The 15,941-nt window shown below is 33.9% G+C and overlaps 1 protein-coding gene across 1 annotated transcript; it reads right to left on the bottom strand.

The window, feature by feature from the left end:
• Positions 1-236: 236 nt before the first annotated feature.
• LOC120278440 lies at positions 237-4,987 on the bottom strand. The gene is made up of 6 exons (XM_039285234.1): positions 4,630-4,987; positions 1,374-2,737; positions 1,086-1,142; positions 825-887; positions 613-753; positions 237-529 (listed from the first exon to the last, which is right to left on the bottom strand). The coding sequence occupies exons 2-6, from the start codon at positions 2,727-2,729 to the stop codon at positions 386-388; spliced, it is 1,761 nt and encodes a 586-aa protein (XP_039141168.1). The 5' UTR covers positions 2,730-2,737; positions 4,630-4,987; the 3' UTR covers positions 237-385.
• Positions 4,988-15,941: the final 10,954 nt, after the last annotated feature.

The raw sequence follows: 15,941 nt of genomic DNA, 5'->3' as shown, positions 1-15,941 counted from the left end.
TTTACAAAGATACATACTACTTAAATACTTATTCCGCAATACCTCACTTAAATATTGAAATTACACATTGATGCACATTATTAAAGCATTTAACCTAGAAAACATTTGGTTTCACTATACAAGTTACATTATACCAACAGTTCACCAATATACATAATTTAAAATTTAAATTTAAATTTAAGGGTAGTTTAAGAACCAAGGAAATTTAAAACATATATATATATACTTCAGCAAGGTTAAAGCTAAATGACTACCAATGTTCAACTAGATGCCGAACCAATCCAAATAGTTCCAAGTCAATTTAATAGTATAGAACACGTATTTTCGATGTATCTATTCCATGGGGATTTTTTTGTTTCTAACTTTCTACTTTACTGACTCATATCTACGGCTGCGATTTCTCATCGACAGCAGATTCCCGACAATATGGACATATTTTTTTGTCATCCAGCCATTTCTTTATACACTCGGCGTGAAAATTATGGCCGCATATCAGAGACCCCATTTCTGCGCCATCAATGAATTCTTCCTGCCAAAATCACAGCCAAGTGAGCATTCAAACACGCAAAAATCGAACATCGAAGAAGTTCGAAAAAAGTTGTTTTGTATTACTTGGCAAATACAGCATGGTTCCGGCTCTTTTTCTGGTGATGGAGCGCATGCAAATGTCCAAAGCTTCATACATTTTGACTTCTCTTGTTCATTGAGTCCAGTGCTCACGACACCGATTCGTTCTTCAAGCGCCAGTAATTCCTGCCGGCCATGTTGGTTTATGTCATAGTTCATTCGATTAGAAAATAATAGAGCAAGTTTTCCCGGCATACCTCATATGACATGTTGTCGACATCAAGCCGCATGTCTCTATGGCGGTCATAGTAGCGGGAACTCTGAGGAAACACGGTATTGTATCGAGTTATTGAAATGCATATGCAGTATATATATAAATTCAAAAGTCTAAGCATTGGAGAATGGCCACAAGTGAATCTCTATCACATTCTATAAAGAGAAATAAATCTTAGGATCAAACAATTATGTTGAGAAAGATATAGTTAATAATAAACACAAGAACAGAAACAGAATATTACCTCAGACCGAAATGAACCTCGCCTGCGCACATAATCTTGGCCGAAGAGAAATTGTAACTGTTTAAGGAAGAAATAAGACAAATGCTAATGTGTACGACGAGAAAATTCAATAATTTTCAATATAAGATTGAAGTTATCATACATACAGATAAAATTTCATTCATGATTTAAATAACGGTGTATTTTACTAGACGTATAATATTATATTAAGAAGGCATTTAACCATCAACCCATGCTCAATATTCAACAAATATAAAAACAATATAAACATGGTTCAGGAAAGCATACCTCGCTGATTCCATAAGCTCCTCTTGCACGGCCCTGCCAAGAGGCTTGCATCAATGGGGGAAAATCAGTTTCTTCATCATCGTCGCTGTCCCGATCCAAGAAACCAGCTAAACCATAGAATGGTTGGGGATCAACATTAGAATGAGATCGCTGGTCTCTCTCGATTTGGTTCATCTGATTCTGATTGGATAAAGAGCTAAAGCTACCAGCAGGGGCTTCTGATTGGGTGTTACTAGGAGTATGCCCTCGTTGTGCATGAACATAAGGTAAAAGATATTGGTGAATAAGCTTCAACAGTCTCACTTGATGATGATTGAGGTGCGAGGTGCTTTGACGGGATCCAATTGCTACACTAGTCTCTGTAATGCCAGTCCTATCACTAGGTATGATACTGCTTTCATTGGTCAAGTCCTCATTTTGCAAACCTACAATCAAATTCTCAGTGTTATCACCATTAGCATCTTCTGAACTCCCCTCGGATTGCTGGTTAACCATAAATGCTATCTCGCTGGATGCAGCTTGCAAATCCTCAGCAGGGATAGAATTGATCAGATCCTCTATGGTGGCAGCAAAAGCCTCTGGCAATATCAAAGCACTGATGCTTTGAGGCAAGAAAGAAAGCCACTGACAAACGAGGCGGCCATTCAGATTTGTGTTCGCAGCATCCAAATCCATTGGAGGAGCTTCTAGTGTCTGATCAGAAGCGACAATAGCAGATTGATCTTCCTGATCAGTATGGTGGATTCCAATCATAGAATTCAACATCTCATTTTCGGCGTCACCAGCCACGTTATCAGCAGGATAAGCATCAAATGGTAAATTTTCAGCTTCAATCCTCAATCTCTGATTCGGGCGTTCTTCTTCAAGAGTATCATCTGAAACATTGCTGGAGTCAAACATGATTATAAGGCTAGAATCATCAGCGGAAACAGGAACAAAAGTCCGTGAGCTCTGGACAAATTGAGTTTCACTTTCAGAAGACTGGCCACGCTCTTGTTCAGTTGTCTTTCGTTTGTGTGAGCCTCGGGTAGCCTCACCGTCTCCCATTTCTACATCTTGTTCATCTCCCTGCTCCAATAAGCTCTCAGTATTGATGACAACCTCAATTTCATTAGAAATAGGTGCATGTGACTGCTGTAAGCCCATTCCAGCACTTCCAGTCTCAGAAACATTCACAATTGACATGTTTGTTTCACAGGACGTCAGGGAAGGAACACATACACTTTCCGACTGCTCTGGCTGTGGAATCATGTTGTTCTCGAGCAATTGATGAGGGTTGATGGAAACACTCACATTGGCATGGTCAGTCACAAATACTTCAACTGAGGTCTGAACATCATGCCCATGTCCAGCCATTTTCCTGTCTTGAATATGCAAAACTGTACCAAATCATAATTTAAGAATAAGAATTTGCAGCATGAAATTTTACAACCAGTTGGCTTGAATGAATAAAGACTTCACCAGTATGGAAAGTTCATAAATGAAAAATGATAGATAAAACAAATAATTAAGTAATCTGTAAAAGCCAAAAAAAAAAAAAGGATTTCATAGTATTGTATTATGTCTAGCACACTGAGTGGATGACTTCTCTAAAAAGAAAAGGATCATGAATGGATAAAACTTGTCAAACCATAGACATAGACTGCAAGTAAACAGACAGTATATTTGCAAGAGCAAAGCCATTAAAAGAAAAAACTTCAATTTCAAACATGAATATATCTTAAAGCAATTTGATTCGATAATTAAAAGATGATGCAATGCAACATACAATGGATGGATGATTTCTAACCTAAACTTGAATCTAATGCTTTGCCAAAGATGTCGACAAATGAGCAACATAAGAGAAAATCACAAGAGAAATTCTTTTAACAATTTCTCTTTAGTATATTAACCAATTTTTACAGAAAACACACGCCATGAGTAAATTCTGAATACCCAAACTTTCCTGCCTGTTCTTATGTTTTATCTTCATGAGCAATGTTTAATCAGGGCTAATATGTTGGGTGAATCCTTATTAAAAACTGACATATAGAAGGTGTCTCGATGAGAAATGACAAAAAAAAGGTTTGATTAGAAACCAACAAAAATAAGTCAAAATCTAGGAAACTATTATATCGGATTTTTTGACAGTGCCTTAAATGCGGCAGCACAAACCACATATGTGGATATGGTCACCTTTAGATGCCACAAATCACATGCAAGTCATATAAATATTTCCCATATCTGATCAACATATGAAACTAGGCATAAGCTAGATCATTGTGTATATATGCAACTAGATATACACTTAAGCAGAACAATATGCAAGTATGCAACTCTATTGGTAAAAATTCAATTCAGTTCACTTCCAATTACGAATAACTATCGAATTATTTTTTTTCATTTCAAGCTGCACATACACTATGCAATCCTTGAAAGGATTGGATTATGCATCTTATCAGGAAAAGAAAGAAAACAATATATACAATTTAAATTCCAAAAGCTAAATTTTTAAATTATACCTGTAAGACCTTAAAAACATGCAAAGAAATTTTCTTTAAAGTAGAATCTTAATAACATGGATCTGTTTATGGTCATGAAAACAGTTCCAATGAACACTCCCCATTTTGACTCCCTTTATCCTTCTTGTCAGAATGAACTGATGCCACCACTCATTCTTCCTCTACTTCCTAATTCCTCCTTTAAACTCTAAAAAAGGATAAACTATGCCTCATTACAAGATGCATATGCAGATATTTATCAAAAGAAAAATTCTTATAATTATAAGAAATCAACTGGTAAAATAAAGTACATTTTAAGTGATTATGCAAAATCTAGAACATCTACCTTGTGCAGATATATATTCTACAAAATAACTTGGAAGCCAGAAATTAATACCACATACAAAATGAATCAAAACTTAATCCACACAATCTAATTGCAATGCAGAAAAACACTAGTAATCACAGAACTAGTAAAGGCAAATGGTGAAAACAGCAGGAGCTTTCTCCCAAATAGTTATCTAACTACTTATGCCTTCATCCAAAGCATGATCCTTTCATCGGTAGAAAAACAAATCAATCAACAAAACAAAGTTAACACAGAAGTCACAAATCAATCAGATTCCTCACAAGAATTGCAAAATTCAAAGAAGAGGCCAGAAAATCTCCAACAAAACCAAAGATCAAATTTTGATGATTCTACCAAACATACCAAGACATAAAAAACATCAAAAGACGGCATCTTTCCTGATGAAACCAGATGAATAAGATCAAACCTGTGACCGATTGTGATTTAACAGAAAAGGCGGCCCCTTTTCTTTCTCTTGCCCACAGAGAGAACCAGCCCAAACAACAAACAATATCAACCAGCACAATCACTTTGGCAAAACACCAGTCAAGAGGAAGAGCAAGAAGACCCAGGAGGGGAAGAAAAAGGGGGATTCAGGAGATTGCAAAGATTTGAGGACAAGAAAGATGAAATCTTTGGGGCATAAATCCTCTCACTGTGATGCTAAATTTGGAGAGTAGTGATTGATAACATTGATATTTGATATTTGGGATAAAAAGGGGGTGGAGAAATACTTGGAAAGCCAATGCATTTGGATGCTTATTCAGAGTGAACACATGGAAAGCCCACCTTGTTATAATCTAGAGAACAGAAATTGGAGAAAAATTTAAAATTATATATGTATATATTAGTAATAAGCTTAAAATGAAGGTTGGATTTTGTGAGATTATATATATATATATATATATATATATATATATATTGGGTTATCACAAAGATACATACAATTTAGGTTTTCATTTATATATCTATAAAAATTACCAAAAATGCCCTCTTAGGATTTGGTGCTTTTCAAGTCAATAACTTAGTTTTTGAATTTGGTAGGTTGTAGTTCAGTTAATTATTATGGGGGTATCAAAAACTGTATTTAGGAGATCTCAAATGTGCTTGATCACCCATGTCATAAAAGGAAAATTTTGCTATTTTATTTTTTCATGGTGAATATTTATAACAGTATTGATTTCGGTTAGTTCACTTAATTTTTTTTTTTGGGAAATTACTTGGTTGCATAAATTGCAAATTTTTTAAATGTTTATGGTGGGCGAGGGCTCAAAGAAATTAAAGTTATTATTTTTTTTTTATATGAAATGCGGTAAGCACATGTTAAGAACGTGCATATGAATGGAGTAGACTTAAGCATCTATACTCTTCCGTGGTCTTTGAAGTTCGATCTCGGGTTTTTTTTTAAACGAATACGGGCCCGATACTAATATGTCAAGAGATCATTGGTACCGCTAAACCCCGTTAAACCTAGGCCAGAAGAACCACAATAGTAGCCTAGAGGTTAAGACATTTGACTACTATGCTTGAGGGTTGAGAGGTTGAAGGTTTGACTCCCTTCGGTCGATACTTCACTAAAAAAAATGTGTTGAGATAATAATCATAATAATAATAATAATAATAATAATATTTCAAAATGAAGTCTGTGATTTATTTAATAAAAAAAATAAATTTTATTTGATTTTTTTTAAAGAAATATGTATATGAGATATTAATAAAGTAACCATATAAATGAATTAAAAAGCTTTTCATTTATAATAAAAGAGGTGAACTGTTGGATTAGTTTTCAAAGAAAAAAGAAGTAAGAACTAGGCCGTTTGGAAAGGATTATCAAGAGAAAATATGAATTTTAAAAACTTTAGTTAATCAAAGATATACAGTTGATTAAGTATCAAATTTAAAAAAATAAAATCTTTTTAATTTTACAAAATTAGTTGAGAAAAGATATAAATTAATTACATATTAAATTAAAAATAAAATTAATAATGTGACCTTTAAAATTGAGAGGCCAAAACTCCATTGTTTTAGTAGTTTTAAATTAATAATTAAGCCATATTAGTTATTCTAAACCCTAAACTCTAACTCTATATGGACTAATATGACTCAATTTAATTAGTAGTTAGATTAAAAAATTACAATTTAAAATATAAGAATCAAAAGACAATTTAAAAAAAGTAGAAAAATTATTTAGAGAATTAAACTTATTGAAAAACTGAAGATTTTGTTCTTCACTAATCTCTTATTTTTTAATAGTGAAAATGTATAAGAATTTTATTATTAGCTAATTAGTTAATTATTGTTGGGAACATGGTGGCGGCATGATTGCAAACATTCTTGAAAAAAATAATTTTAGTTTACTGTAATTTTTTATTTTTATAATGAATATTGCATCACAATTTTGGATTAACCTGATTCATATAAAATTGTTGTTAGAATTTCAAGTTTGCCTGATGATCATCGTCAAATAACCAGCAATAATTAATGTACAGGTAATGACACCTTCAAATATTTACCTAAAGATGTTATTCATTTATATATATATATATATATATATATATATATATATATATATATAGTGAAAAAATAGGACTCCATTGAAAGATTTTTTTATTTTTTTGATGGTGTCGATTGGGTAGTGTGGTAAGATAAATCACTCAATAATTATCCAAAGATTGGACACACACACACAATCAAGCAAGAGAAAAGAGATACGCAAGTTGAGTAACTCCGGGTTCGGCACAACCTTGCTCTACATCGCGTGGCAAAAGTCTGGAGAAACAATCCACTAAAAAAGGTTATTGAATAAAGAGTACAACACTCCCTTACTCTCTTAAGACAAAGAATATCCTCTTAAGATTGACCGATGCCCACTCTCTTCAACCCTCACCAAAGGGTCTCTCACTCCGAGGCTCATCCTAAATCTTCAAGTAGGATATCTTATATAGACGCACCGACGTCCAAATAAACCTTCCTCTTTTAGAATTCTCCTCGGCTTCCTAACTTGGACACCTTCCAAAGTTAGATGTTGCAACACCCAGTTGCAACATTGCCCACTTTACTGAACATGACTGAGTTCTAGCCAGATGCACCCGAATTTGTGACCTTCAACCTTCTCGGTTCCTTCAGTCCGCCTCGTAGCAGTTGAGTTTACCTGAGCTCCTCCAGCCTGCAACTGCTTCTTTCCTCACGTCACTTCAGTAAGTCTCCTCTCTTGAGGAACGCGCCTACCAAGGCACACTCAACCATCTCACCAAAGATGGTCACCGAAGATCTTCCGATCTTCTTTCCAAACTTGACCCAAGTTTGGTCTTCCCAAATGATTTTCGTTTGACTCATGCAAATATTGTTACTAAACTTGATTTCATCTTTATCCAAGTTTAGCCTTCAATATCTTCAAGCATGATCTCCAATCATCCATGCTTGGATCTTCAAACCTCCATACATGATTAGTGACAACGCCCCTTGCGTATGTCTTGCAAGTGCACGGGTTTGTCGAAGTAATAAAATCCCAGATGAGTGGGGTATAATATACATAGGGAGTTGGGAATAAAAACACTTAAATTGTTTCTTAACTAAGTGAAAGATGAATAGTGATATGTGTGACAAGATGTGAAATAACGAAAGTAAAAGAACAAGAAAGAGAGTACAAGTAAAGGAGAATGTAAGACAATCGATATAAATGGGGTACCCGGATATTTTTCCGCCTAGGACAATCGTTTCAAGTGCAAGAACCCTCTATTATACTTCCTAACTGGAGCAATAATGAGTCATGGAGATCCTTAAATACATGGTCCCAAATCTAAGGTCAACCATGCCTAACTATATACATGTCCCGGAGGAGAAATTGAATAACCTCTCAACCTCGCACTCATATAGAATTGCAATGAGTTCTAGGGATTCCAAGTGATAAATCCTCTTCCTAGATTTAGACCTAACCCTTTGGTCCAGGTGGAAGGTCCCTAGCCACAATTAAGCCGTAGGTGCTAAAATCACTTCAACACTTCACTCCGTTGCACTCGCAACTAAGCCCCAGCGGAAGGTCATCCTTTAGCCCATTCACTCTACTATAACCGCAAAGAACTTGAGGAAATGGAGGTAGAATAAATCACACCGGAGGGGAAAGGGGACGCTCCGCTACCTCTTGACTCACCCTCTCAACCCTCTCCAATCTATCTTTGTCTAACTCTCGTGGTGTGTCACTCATTCACAAGGGTTACCAACAAAAACTCTCAACCCTAGTGTCACTCTAAGGGAGTATTCATATAATTAAGCATTCAAGATTGGAACTCAAATAAAACATCAATTAATTGAAAGCATAATAAAGAGGTTCAATGAAACGAATACATCCTAGGGTTCACAAATACCCAAGTACCCACTAGGGGGTTTAACTCTCCATGGAGCTAATTATAATCAATGAAATCAAATGTAAAAGCAAAGAATCCATAGAAAACCCCCTCGATAGTCGTGGCGATGGTCTTGTGGAGAATCCTCTACTCGTCCAAGAGTCCCTTTGTCCGGCCTAGGATACACCTCGTCGGATCGGTGCCGACGAAAGTTCTCCCACTAACCTTCTTCCAAACGGAGCGCGATGTCGGAGCCGTGAGAACCTCTCCCAATCCCCTAGCCAATACCTCTCAAAACCCTAGCACGCCTTCTCTCAAGTTGGGGAAAAGATGGAGAAAAGAATCCTGAAATCGGGGATGGAATCGGCCTTAAATAGGGCTGAAATCGAGAATCCACACGTCCCATGTGGGCCCACTGGATTTTTCGCGCAGGGCGTGTGGAATTTCCACACCCCCCGTGCGGATTCTCTGTTTTCACCTTTCTTCGGGCGGCTATGAATAGTACATGCTATAGTACTGGCCCGAAACACTCCCGAATCCATGCTTTCATCGAGGTAACGTAAATGGGGACAAGGTTACGTCATAGATAGCTTTGTTTCTTCAATAACGGACATGTTGGTGGAGATCTTGCTATATATGCACAAGCCGGAATACTTGAATGTGATCGCCTTGTGCCCTCCAAATTGTTGTGCTAACTTGAATACGAGGAGGTTAGCACACATTCCCGCATTTCGAACCCGACTAATGTCTTCGCGTTTGAACCTTCTCGAGATTTCCTCCAAATGGTGCATTTACGATCCACATTGGCTTCTTTCTCTAATACTCGACCTCACAATCCTCTCTGCATGAAAGTAACATAAATACACACATATTAGTGTTAAAACCCGATAAAAGTAATGCTCATCATAAGGAAAGAACAGTTCACATTCTTATCGCACAAGCACGTATCAATTAGACCCCTGGAATAGCTCCGCCCATAATTAGCTCTTAGATCTTTCTTTAAATTGCAGTGCTAAATATGGTCTTGATAATTTTATTGGATTATCCTTGCCTAACTTAGTTTGTGTCTTCAAATAGCTTCACACCAAACTAAGTTTGTCATTTCTATCTTAGTTTGTGTTTTCAAATAGCTTTTCACACCAAACTAGGCTCCATGCAATCTTCATGATCTTCTATTCTTGCCAATGATAGAATATTCATTTCCCTCTTTAAAATAGATCTTTCCAAAAAGGGAGTTCTATCAAAGATATTTATTTATCATCCCTGGATCTTACCAAGAATAGATAAACATACTTTTAAATAAAACTTACTTTTCTTGAAGAGATCCTTTAGACTTGATGCTCTTTTCCAAAAATGGTTGATCATCAAATGACTCCATTTAGAGGAATATCTTTTAAACATAATCTTCATCTTGATTTTTCTAACCCTTTAGTATCTTCACATGTCATGACATCAACATTTTGCCACGTCATCATCCTAGTCATTACTTCCTTTTGCCATGTCACCTCTTGGCTTGTTATATAATGTCAATCCACGTCGTCAGACATAACAATTTTTATTTTTTTATTTTTTTAATTTAAAAAAATAAATAAGTCACTAACTTCAACTAATATTAATGTTAAGAGTGAGAAATTATCTCTTAACCTTGAATCCAGTAAGAAAAAAAAGTTGTCATTCTTCTTATGTAAAAACCTTAAACCTGGTAAGTTAAAGAGTTATCATTATTTTGATGTAAAACCTTGAGCCTGGTAAGAAAAAGAGCTGTCATTCTTTTAATGTAAAAGGAGTTGAAAGATAATTCTTTAAAAAAAAATAAAAAATAATAAAAAATGGTTTTTCCAACAATTTTTTTAGAAATTTGGCACTAAGGACCGGCAAAAATATGATTTTAATTATTTTATACATCATTGTTTGGATATAATGCGGGTGCAGTTAAAGTTTTGAAAAATTACTTTCATATTATAAAAGTTAAATTATTTTTAATATTGCTCTCCATATTGTAATGTAATGTGTATATATAATTCATAAAAATGGTGAGGTTATAATTAAAAACCAAAAAAAAAAAAAATCAACTGCAAACCAAATATTATAAATATGTATGAATATATTAATGGCAAATACTCTATGGGTGAGGTGGAGAGGTAGAGCTACAAGAGCATGCATAGTGAACAAAAAACAATGTACGAGTGTCTGGATGAGGAGAGAGAGTGTTTGGTTTTTGATTTAGAGGGGGTGCAAATGAGGTTTGACGACTCAGATTGCATAAGTATTGTTCCAATGAATGATTTAATTATCTAGATTCTATTACACAGTTGTTACTGTACAAACATTTTTATTCTTTGTAAGTATCACTGTTCATCACACCTTATTGCCTTACTGTTCATGAGAATGAAACCGGTTTGATTGGAATCAACTGCGATTTGAATGTTCATAGATGACTTACTCACACACATATATATGTAAACTAATTTGTCTATCATGCAAGCCCTTTTAATTATTATTATTATGAAAGCGATAAGGACTGTAAGTTAAGAGACATATAAATATGGAGGTGTATTAATTAAAATGACTTATTGATCTCATGTATTAATTAAAAAGTGTTCTTTACACGCATCTCCTACAGAAGACTCCGTGTATTACGAGTTAAAGGGCTCAAATTCGAAACCTTTCAATCAAAAGGAACGGTGGATTTTATTGTAAACTCTTTTAATTAAACTATGAGTTAATTATTCTGCATGTATTTTACAAATAGGAACTCTCGTAGAGCACCATTATAAATTTTTAGGTTTATTATTATTATTATTATTATTATTATTATTTCTTTTTCTTATAAATTTGTCATTATAAATAAAATATTTTTATTTCAAGTTTTTGTTTTCACTAAAATAATTTTTTGAATCCAACTTTCCATCCATTCAACAAACTCTCGAATTAAGGAGACATTATGTGGTGATGTCATCAATACTTATTATGAACTAAGTTTATTATCTTTATTATTTTAAATAACTTCGTTATATCTTTGCAATAAAGAATGAAGTTTGCCAAAGTTGATATAGCCCAATGATAAGGCATATAAAGTCATATGTGAGAGATTAAAAGTTCAAATTAGACGTGGCCATTTTGAACCGAAACCGTGGAACCCGAACCGGAACCGAATCATCAAAAACCGGAACCGGAACCGAAAAACCGTGAATCAGTCCCTAAAACCGGAACCGAACCTTTCATATAAGGTTCGGGTTCCGGCTTCAAAATTTAAAAACTGTGGAACCGCGGTTCCAACCCAGTGATTCCATATGCGGTTCAACCCGCAGCTCCACATACTGCTCAACCAAAGGTTCAAAATAAAAAGTTCATATTATATTATATAAATATAATATGAATAATGTCATACTATATAAATAACGCTCATTTATGATTAGGTTTTTTATTTTGTTAATATCATTAATTAGTAATTAATTAAGTAATTGCATGTTTAAAGATATTTTTAAAATAATTAATTAAAGATATTAACCAAATTGATTATTGATTAGGTCCGATTCTCGAATACTTGATTAGCCGATTAAGTCCCGATTTGTGACATCTCGCTCTAACTTATATGTCATCGTGCTATGCGAAACTTCGTTACTCATGCAAGAGGATAAGTTATAATTAATTGATTATGCCACAAAATTATTAGTTACAAATTAAATATGGATTTATTAAAACAATTTAATTAACGAGAAGTACTTAAATATTTAATTCTTTAGTAGATTTCCATATTATTTTTATAATTTAATATAAAAAACAAAGACTAGACTTTTATATATCTTCCGCTTTTGAAACTTACAAAAATTAATGTAGTTCATATTAAATTATATTTATTTTATATAAATGAAAATATATTGAGTAAAATGCTCTCATGTAAAACATTTGAATCATTAAAAAAATATATAAATAAATAAAATAAAATAAACATGAATATATATGTGTATATATATCAATTTGCCTGATTTTGTTGATCATTTATATATATATTCCAATATATAGATAAAACTCCCAAGATTTTCAATTTGTAAACTATGCAACTTATATAAGTATACTAGAAATCAAAAAGAAAAAGGAAAAAAAAATAAAAACAATTCCTAAAGAAAAACAAATAACATACATGAACATTAAAAATAATAATAACAAAATAAATAAAACATTGAAACCTTGGGTATACCGTATACCTACTAACTTAACCTACTATCATTAAATGCAAAGTGCTTAGTTAAATCTATGATTGCAAAGGGCTTATATTAGTATTAAATTAATTCTTGTATTTTTTTGTGTTAATTAATTTGAATTATTGAATTATTTAGTTAAAAAAACCGAACCCAGTATGAACCGATCAAACCGAACTGCTGAACTAAAACCGCCGAACCGGAACCGAAAACCGAACTGAACCGAACCGAATCGAACCTTGTTTAAGGGCCTGGGTTCCCGGTTCAAGGTTTCTTTGAACTGAACCAGCGTGTTCAGAATCATGAATCACGTGTTCCTGAACCGTGGCCATGTCTAGTTCAAATCCCTCCTCCCATGTGGTGAATAATATGCATAGTAACTTGTCCATTTTATTTTAGAAAAACAAAACAATGAAGTTCGCCAATATTAACCATGGTGACAAGTACCTTAAGCTTGAAGGTGAGATCATATGCTAGTCTATTAGGTCATCATGCTAATGTTTTTTAATATATTCCAAAAAAAATTATTGTTGAATTGGTAAGTAATTATTTATTCGTATAGGTTATGATGTTTGAAATTGAATAAACAAGATGTATTATATCTTATGTTAATGGAGATGCAATCAAACAATAGATTGCTATTATGATTTTTTTTTCCTAGGGTGGATAAGTCACCTATTTAAACTAACGTTATGATAGATAATTGATACCTTTAATGTTTCACTTGGCAAAAGAAAAGAACTACCATCTTTTTCATATGTACATTTGATGAAAAAGATGGACAAGCCACTTTTAGGGGGTGTGCACGGCCCTAGAATTAATATATCAATGCACTTGTGCCCTCACCCCTACATGAACCGAGGTTCAAACCGCTTTCTCGGCAAAAAAACACTAACATCCTATGCAGAGAACCCAATGCTAATAGATCAAGAGGTCGCTACCATCTTTCTAATGTGAATGTGGTTATTATGATTTTTTTTTTATTGAATTTTAACATATATAAAACAACTGTCCAAACCAAGGGAATTCAAACTTAATTAACCCAACAAATTTGAATTTTACTACATTTCTAGAGAATGTGGTTGGCAGCTCCATTTCTAATCCATAGAAACCACATAAAGTAGATGGGCCAATGTTGAAATCAGTATGATTAAGCACCAAAGGTAGTCTACCATGTGCAATTTTTCAAATAAACACCTTGACTTAGGGAAACCCCTCAACTTCTATATATGCCGATCTATTCTAGTGACTAAAGGAGGAAGGATTCTCATTTAGATAGTTGTTGTTCACTATGGCCATAGACACCTTCAGGGAAGAAGGTAATCAAACCTAATGATTTTGGGAAGAGAGGCCAACCTTAAGTTTGGCAAGTCTATCCTTCCCCAATAAGTTCCTCGATAATTAAAACTCAAATGGTTGTTAGTTACTCTTAGAGATGGCAACCCTCGCCTTACTCCTTGGTTTCCACTCCAATTTCTTTCCTCAATTGGGGTGGTGGAGGGGCAGGGTGGGCGGAGTTTTTCTTTCAAAAAGCAGGGGTGGGGCAATTTTGGTAAACACCTATTTTAAATCTACCCTGTCTGCCTCGTCCCGTTAAGAAAATTACATAATTAGTATATATATATATATATATATATATATATATATATATATATATATATATATCTATTAGATATATTTTAGGGTTTCACTTTTTTGAAACCTAATTCCACTGGCCATCACCTTCTTCATTCTTGATCCAATAATAGTGGCTAGCAACTATTGCTCTCTTTTCTCTAAGAAGTGAGAATTGGAATCGTAACTTTGTTCGATCAACACTTCATTGTTGAAAGCTCTCACCCCTTCAAATTTCCTCTTTGAAAAGTGAGTAGCTTTTCATCTTGCTCCACTAAAATGCTTCATTTCCTTCTTTTAATATTGTTTGGGATCATGGATTTATGACATGAAACTGCTTTACGTTATAATTTGGTTGTGATAAATAACACCAATGGGAGAGATTGTTAAGGTTTAAATATAATATTTTTTTCTTTATGTATTCTTAAGACATAGCAACTTAGCATATTATTTATTAGATGCATACAATTGAGTAGATTTGATGGTGGATAGAAGTAAAATTCCTATTTGTTGAATGGAACTATTTTTGTTGATGAGGACTAAATTAGGAGATTTCTAAATTGATTGGTTGATTAATTAGAGCTTTCATATGTGGCTAGGAAGCCATTTATGAAGATTGTTTAACATGGTGATTGAAGCTCTATCTTTGGTTGGGAGCTAAATTGGGTAAGTGCCCAAATTAAATAATTGATTGAAGATTATATGGAAGGTGATTGGAAGCTATATTGAGATGATACAAAGTGAGTCAAGTTTAAGCATTTGATTGAGTATCATTGAATACTATGTTTGGTTCTTGCCGATGTGTTTGGTGAGTACAATTGTTTTTCCAAGTTTGGCCAATATTGTTAGGAAATCCTACCATGTTTGACTCTACAAGCTCAACCAAAAGGGTTGATACTTTTGCAAAGTTATGTTACAACTTGAAAATGTAACTCGGGCCATTTTCAATAGATGTTTAGTCAAATCATAATTATGTCATAAAACATTCATAACACTAGATTTGAGTTGGTGGATAATCAAGACAAAAGATAAAAGTTTAAGAATTAGTTTTTGTATGGACAATTATATATGTAATAAGTCTCTTATCAATGAGTTGCGTATAGAGAAAGACCAAAGGAAAGTGGTCAGAGTATCAATCAATCTTGAGGCAAAGAGCTTATTGCCTATGGTAATTATGTAGAGATTTTAAGAAAGGTGTATTGCATTAATGGTGATTGAGACTAATGGAAGATTGGTTAAGGCGATGTTTCTGGGATAAGATCTTGTGTGTTGATCAACATTGGCTAAGTTTACATAGAACAAAAAGGGCATATACCTCCCCATCCCCTTGTTTTTCACTGAATATATGTACAATAATTACCCCCTATTTTTGTGACTACTGAATCTTTAACCTTTTTGTTTTATAATATATTTATATGTAATAAGTCTTTTAGAAGGGATTGTGATAGAGAGAGGCTAAAGGAAAGTGACGATAGCATCAATCAATCTTGAGGCAAAGAGCTTATTGCAGATGGTGATCGTGTTGGCATCTTGAGAAAGGTGTGTTGCATTAATGGTAATTGAGAACAACGGAAGATTGG

The sequence above is a fragment of the Dioscorea cayenensis genome, chromosome 16 (assembly GCF_009730915.1).
Source record: "Dioscorea cayenensis subsp. rotundata cultivar TDr96_F1 chromosome 16, TDr96_F1_v2_PseudoChromosome.rev07_lg8_w22 25.fasta, whole genome shotgun sequence".
Taxonomy (NCBI): Eukaryota; Viridiplantae; Streptophyta; class Magnoliopsida; order Dioscoreales; family Dioscoreaceae; genus Dioscorea; species Dioscorea cayenensis.
The sequence above is the reverse complement of the archived record's forward strand: the minus strand, read 5'-3'. Positions and strand labels throughout refer to the sequence as shown.

Bases quoted from the DNA above. Each gene is read 5' to 3' on its own strand.
- LOC120278440 (XM_039285234.1), bottom strand. From the start codon at position 2,729: ATGGCTGGACATGGGCATGATGTTCAGACCTCAGTTGAAGTATTTGTG. The intron at 1,143-1,373 runs GTATGCTTTCCT...TTCCTTAAACAG, and splicing joins GAGCTTATGGAATCAGCGAG to TTACAATTTCTCTTCGGCCA. The intron at 754-824 runs GTATGCCGGGAA...CATGGCCGGCAG, and splicing joins TCGACAACATGTCATATGAG to GAATTACTGGCGCTTGAAGA.